Below are 6695 nucleotides of genomic sequence, written 5' to 3' on the forward strand. Positions count from 1 at the left end.
AGTGAGGAGGTATTGGACATCTCATTAAATTTTAGGATTTCATAGGCACCAATTAACTAGCGTACAGGCATAACAACTACAGTTTGTCCTTTCTAGTTTCATCCTAGATGCTGTGGAGTGTTTCTAGAATTGATTAATGTGTCAAGATCTACCAGGATAGAGAGACGGATCACACAAAGAACTCTTTAACTACTTTGATACAGTTGATAAGAACTGAGAAAACATGTAAAGACTGTGCAGATCACAGTCTGGGAAGAGAAAGACTATACAGCATCTGTTGATGAGTCTGTAGATAGAGAGAAAAAGAGATAAAAACCCAGCAGCAGAGATCTGGCTCTCAAGTATCTTTGTATTGAAACTACACATACTCTTATCTGCCTGCCATTAACTGTCTATTCCTAACTTCTATTTCTGTTTCCTCCAAAATCATAGTCCCATTTTATGCCCAGTCCCTAAAGCATTCTTTGATTCTTTATGTTATTCTTACAAGGATTTAAATGTAATAATGACATTTATTATAAAAACACTTAATTTGTTCACTTTTCTTTGCAATATTAATTTTCATAATATGTAGATTTGCAAATTCAACATGCAGTAGAGTACAAGAGACAGGTCCCACACATTAAATCATAGGCAAAACTCTACTACAGGTAACAAGGAGGAAACTTAACTGTGTTGGACAATGCCATGCAGCTCTCAATTTTGACACCAAAGGCGGACTCTAATACCTCTTGATTATCATGCCATAACAACATATTTGGACACAGTGTCCTTGGGACTCCAGTGAGTCCTGGGGGTCTTGCTCCTTTCTTCATTATCCCTCTACTTTCCAATCAATGTAAACTTGAAGAGGGGTCATCACTGCTTCCTAGAATCTAACTCCATTTGTTGAGGTTCCAAAGCAAGATGGTGGTCAGGACGCTAGAACTTCTGCTTTATTTGTGTTATGTTATCACAACTTTCTTTCACTCATGTGCTCTCCTCCCAGATACTTGCATTGCTCCACAGACACACAACAACAGTGTCCAGGCAGCAGCAGAAGAGGAGGCAGGACTAGACAAATCAGGATGCAAAACACTGTTTCTACAGATATTTCAGAAAAGGCAGCATTTAGTTATACTGGCATTGCATGTTCAGTTATGCAGGACTGCTATGGCTGGGAATTTTTCTCCCCGTTTTACCCCACAGCGGTAGGTAGATCTGCAGTGCTTCTCCGCGGCTCCCCCGCGGCTGCCCGCGCTCGCCGGTTCCCGGGCAGCACCTTGGCCAGTTCCCCGGGCCGCACCGGAGGGGCCGCCGCCACCCGCCCGCCGCTGCCCCCCGCGCCCCGGCGCAGTGTCTGCTGCGGGGCTGCAGCCGCCTGCGGTGCGGGGGCTCTTAGCGCGGGGCCTTCTGAGAGGGTCTGGTGGCCAGGCTGGCTGGGCTACTGGCCTGACGTGGCTCGGCGTTGCTGAAGAAGAGCAACAGAGAAATAAAGCGCGATTTATCACTGTCAGGGCTGCTGAATCCGAGTGGTTAACACACGCTACTCAGAGATGATCTTTTTATGGAAGGAGCAGTGAAAGAAAAGGAGGTGTTGTGGGGTTGTCTTCTAAGATGGCTGTTTGGCTGTCGCTCAGGGACTGACTGGGCATTGGTCTGCTCGTAGGTGGTGAGCAATTGCCTTTGCATCTCTTCTTTTACATATATATATATAATGTATATATTCTATCAATAATACTCTACCTTCTTTCACCTTCTGTGTGCATTCATCAAGATTCCACACTATCACTCGTTCACGAGAAGCAGAGCAGACAAGAAGTGGTTTGATTTTACTTCCAAATGACAATGCAGAAATTGAGTAATGATGTCCTGACAAATGTAATGGCTGAAAAATGTGGATAAAGAAAAGTTAAATGAGGCATTTCAAACTAAGATGATGAACAATACAAAATTAAAAATTGATAATGTACGTGCAATTAACAAAGCAATAACTATTTTTTCTTTATTGTTTCAAAATCACTTGATCAGCTACAATGTGACTGTAGCTGGGATGGAGTTAACTTTCTTTATAGCAGCTTGAATGGTGCAGTGCTGTGGATTTTGTGACAAAACCAGCATTGATAACACACCAATGTTTTAGCTGTTGCCAAACACTGCTTGCACAGCATCAAGGCTTTCTCTTTTTCACACTGTGTCCCTCCCCAGCAAACAGGCTGGGGATGCACAAGAGACTGGGAGGGGGCACAGCCACATGTGCTTAGCAATAAAGCTGGGGTATTGGATGAAGGTGTTGGGGGGCTGGGGTGTTGTCTTCTAAAAAGTGGGTATTGTGTGAAGCCTGTAGAGAGATTGGTCTGCTTCTAGGAGGTGGTGAGCCTTTGTACCACTCCTTTTTTCCTCTTTCCTTCACTCGTTAAACTGTCTTGATCTTGACTGACCTATGACTTCTCACTTTTGCCCATCCAATTCCCCTGCCGCACTGGGCAGGAGTGAGCAGAAGACCACAAGTGTTTATATTATTCTCCTCACGGTAAAAAGTTCCTAACAAATGCTATTATCTTCCTAGCATTAAAGTGGAGCCTGACACTCCTACACTACCCTCAGATATTTTGTTTATAAATTCCTTTTAAGCCTTCTTCTGAAATGGCAGCCTGTGAAGGGGTACGTTCTGGTTTTACCTCAGCGGTCTCTGCGTTCCAGACGCACAACCCATTGCAGTCCAAAGGGAAAGCGCAGTGCCGGTGGCCACACGCCAGCTGGACAAGGCAGCCGGAGGGCTGCGACTTAAACAAGTGTTTTTCGCAGACAACGTCTGGGTCGCGGCTTCCTCCAGAACAACGGCCCCCGTCACCTTCCATCCTACGGCTGGAAAAGGCCCCCAGGGGGCTCGCCTCGCCTCACCGGCTGCCCACTCACCGCTGGTGAGCCCAGGGCCGCGGAGGCGGAGGGGCCCGCCCGGCTCCTGGCCCCCAGGACGGGACAAGCCGGCCCGCCCGGTCCCGCCGCCCGCCCACGGCCGGTCCGTAACCACGGCAGCAGCGTCGCCGACGGGTCGCCGAGCGGGACAAGCCTCCTGTGGCCCGTGCGCGGAGCCAGCAGCGCCTCAGGCTCCGCCGCGCCCCCCGCCGCGATCCGCCCCGCCGCGATCCGCCCCCGCCGCGATCCGCCCCCGCCGCGATCCGCCCCCGCCGCGATCCGCCCCCGCCGCGCCGCGCTGTTCCCCTCGACAACATGGCGGCGGCGCCGAGGAGGGTTGGCTCGGCACAGCCGTTCCTGGGCTGCACCGCAAGAAGCGTGGCCGGCGGGTCGGGCAGAGAGGTTCGGTCCCGCTGTCACGGGCATCCCTCCTGCAGCGCTGCGTCCAGGCCTGGGGACCCCAGCACAAGAGAGACATGGCCCTGATGGAGCGGGGCCAGAGGGGCCGCGGCGGCGGGCGAGGGCTGGAGCGCCTGGCCTGTGCGGGCAGGCCGAGGGCTGGGGCTGCTCGGCCCGGGAGGAGGAGGCTCCGGGGAGACCTCACAGCGGCCCCCCGGTACCTGACGGGGCCCTGCCAGAAGGCTGAGAGGGCGTTTTGCAAGGATATGTGGTGATAGGACAAGTGTTAATGGCTTTAAAGTGAAAGAGGGTAGATTTAGATGAGGTAAATTTCTAATATAATAAAATATTTTTTTAAAAAAAATCCTAATAGGAATGCATTCTTCACTCTGAGGGTTGCAAGACACTGGCACAGGCTGCCCAGAGCAGCTGTGGATGCCCCATCCCTGGCAGTGTTCCAGGCCAGGCTGGACAGGGCTTTAAGCAACCTGCTCTAGTGGAAGGTGTCCCTGCCCATGGCAGGGAGGTTGGAACTACATAATCTTTAAGGTCCCTTCCAACCCAAACCCTTCTATGATCCTCCTGGGCAAGCTGAATGTGGGGCACCACTGGTGCCTTTGCAGCAGAGGCAGCCCACCTTATCTAATAAACCCTGAATTAGTAGCAGGGTAGCCAGCAGGTCCCGGGAGTGATCCTGTGGTCCCTGTGTGGTGCTTGTGAAACCACTTTTGCAGTACTGGGTCCAGTTTTGGGGTTGTCGGTACGAGGGTATTGACATACTGGAGCAAGTCCAGCAGAAGGCAACCAAGATGGGCAGGGGGCTGGAGAAGGTGATGTATAAGGAGAGGCTGCGAAAACGGGGTGCCTCAGCCTGGAGACAGCCAAGACCTTATTGTTGCTTACAACTACATAGTCGGAGAATATAGGGAAGTTGGAGCTAGATTCTTCTCAGAGGTGCTCAGTGATGAGGCAAGCTGGAACCTGGGAAAATCCAAGCAGATGTCAGGATTTTTATTGTTATTAAGAAAAAAAATACCATGAAGGTGTTGAATATTGGAACAAGTTTCTGAAGAGAAGTTGTGGATGCCTATCCCTGAAGTTGTCCACGAGTCAAATGGACATGGCCCTGAGCACCATGATTTAATTAGACCTGTTTTGAACAGGATGTTGGGCTGGAGGAGTCTGGAGGTCCCTTTCAACCTGAGTTACAATTCCATGATCAAGTTTTTGATCCACACCAACTTAAACCATCAATCTGTGGGCTCAGTACGTACCTCAACTGCATTTCAAACAGATGCTTTCTACAGGAATGTCTGTCTGTAACACTACAAGCATTTTTGCCCTATATGAGCACGTAATATGTATTGCCATTGACAACACAATCTCCTTGCATTAGTTTTGCCTGGAGAATGTACCAGTCCATATTCTCTTTCATGCATCCTTGCAAATTTGGATAAAGCCACTGTATTAAGCACCAGCTGCATAGCGGTAACCCAATGCGCTGCATATGACAGTATTTCTTTTCTGAACTGTGACTCACAGCTGAGAATACTAGATGTCATGGTTTAACCCCAGCACCACACAGCCCCTTGCTTACTGCCCCTCACCCAGAGGGGTGGGGAGGAGAATTGGAAAGGAAGGTAAAACTCAAGGGATGAGATAAGAACAATTTAATAATTTAAACAATAAAAAGGTGAGAACAACAACAATAACAATAATAATAGTAACACTTATAATGGAAAGGTGGGGGAAAGGATAAAATCCAAAGGAAAAGGGAGAAAGGAAAACAAGTGATGCACAGTACAACTGCTCACCAGCCACTGACCAATGCCCAGCCAGTCCCTGAGCAACAATCCCCCCCTCAGCTAACCCCCCAAGTTTATATACCAAGCATGGTGTCCCATGGTATGGAATACCTCTTCGGCTGGTTCAGGTCAGCTGTCCTGGCTGTGTCCCCTCCCAGTCTCTTGTGCCCCTCCAGCCCTCTGGCTGGCAAGGCCAAGGAAACTGAGAAGTCCTTTACTTAGTATAAACATAACCCAGCAACAACTGAAAACTTCAGTGTGTTATCAACATTGTTCTCACATCATAGCCAAGACGCAGCACTGTCCTAGCTACTAAGTTCCCAACCATCCATCCCAGCTGAAACCAGGACACTAGAGAAAAATTTGATTGTGACATGCTGATGACAATTTTCATGAGTGGTACAGTCATGAATGTGTTATGACAGTTTAGTCACCAGTAAAGAAAGATAAATTCTGATACAGAAAAAAGCTGTTGTTTAGACAGGCAAACAACTCCCAGGAGTAAAGAACTTGTTCTGAAACATATTGTATATTTGTCTGCAACTGTTTCCACGGCTTTTTCCCAATTCTTTTCACTGTAGTATATTTTCATTTTTCAATGTTTTTGGCTACAATACTTTCAACAACCTACTGCCCGTAACATCTAGGGAACTAACAGCAATCCAAGGAAGTATCAGAGATCTTGGACTGATTTCTTGACTTACCAAAGAGGAACTGGAATACCAACTCCTTTCCTGCAGCTGGACCCTGATCCAGTAAAAGGCAATCTGATGGAGATCACTTCAGACAGGTGCGGACCATCACTGCTTCTTGCCCTTCCAGTAGGTGCTGTTGCTTCTCAGTGGCTGAGATGCCACTCATCCAGTAACATGACAAGAAGTAGATTTCTGCCCCATTAGGACAAGGTGACTGTTGCATGAGAAGACTAGCGACATGCAAGTGTGCCATGAGAAATTTATACCACTGTCCCATGAAACATACCTCCTGGCAACATCCTGTTTCTGTGGAACTCAACGCTAAAAGACCTTGGCTCCAGCATGTTCCCACAGCTTGGGTATCCACCCGTTTCAAATAGAACTGACAGTCACGGGGGGGGGGAAGTAAGTTACAATTTTAGGGCATTTTAGGGAAATGGCAGTTCCTTATCATATCATGCTTTTGTGTCTGTAGTGTATTTCTATTGGTCTCGATATTCAATCATTGTAAGAACAACTTTAATGAGATTTATCAGCTTTAAGATTTTAATGTGTTTTAAGCAGTCTATAAGACTGTTTATAAGACTGAAATTGATTTTAATAAAGCTAAAATTTAATAGCATCCACACTTGAAGGGTTTATGCAGTCTGTTTGAGGTAGGAATGAACAGAACAAGTTTTATGAAATCAAGAAAGCTTTGAAGACAGAACGTTAGCTCATTCTGTTGATACAGGAACCTTGGGATACATACACAGATTCCTGTGAATCTCTCTGTAAACACTACAATCTATGCAGATTTGTGTTTTTTTCAATTTCAGTCCTTCAATCTTGCTCACAATTTTAAAGAGCTCAGTCAAGTTAAGGTAACTATTGATATCAACAGGTATTCAAATGCAAT

At 47.5% G+C, this 6695-nt stretch overlaps 1 protein-coding gene across 1 annotated transcript in view; it reads right to left on the reverse strand.

The window, feature by feature from the left end:
• WDR27 (WD repeat domain 27) overlaps positions 1 to 2971 on the reverse strand; it is a 130825-nt gene extending 127854 nt beyond the window's left edge. Inside the window, 2 exon segments of the mRNA XM_037393182.1 lie at positions 1726 to 1867; positions 2661 to 2971. Coding sequence (XP_037249079.1) covers positions 1726 to 1867; positions 2661 to 2840 — 322 coding nt within the window. The 5' untranslated portion in view covers positions 2841 to 2971.
• Between the last annotated feature and the right edge of the window lie 3724 nt (positions 2972 to 6695).

Source organism: Falco rusticolus, chromosome 6, assembly GCF_015220075.1.
Source record: "Falco rusticolus isolate bFalRus1 chromosome 6, bFalRus1.pri, whole genome shotgun sequence".
Lineage (NCBI taxonomy): Eukaryota > Metazoa > Chordata > Aves > Falconiformes > Falconidae > Falco > Falco rusticolus.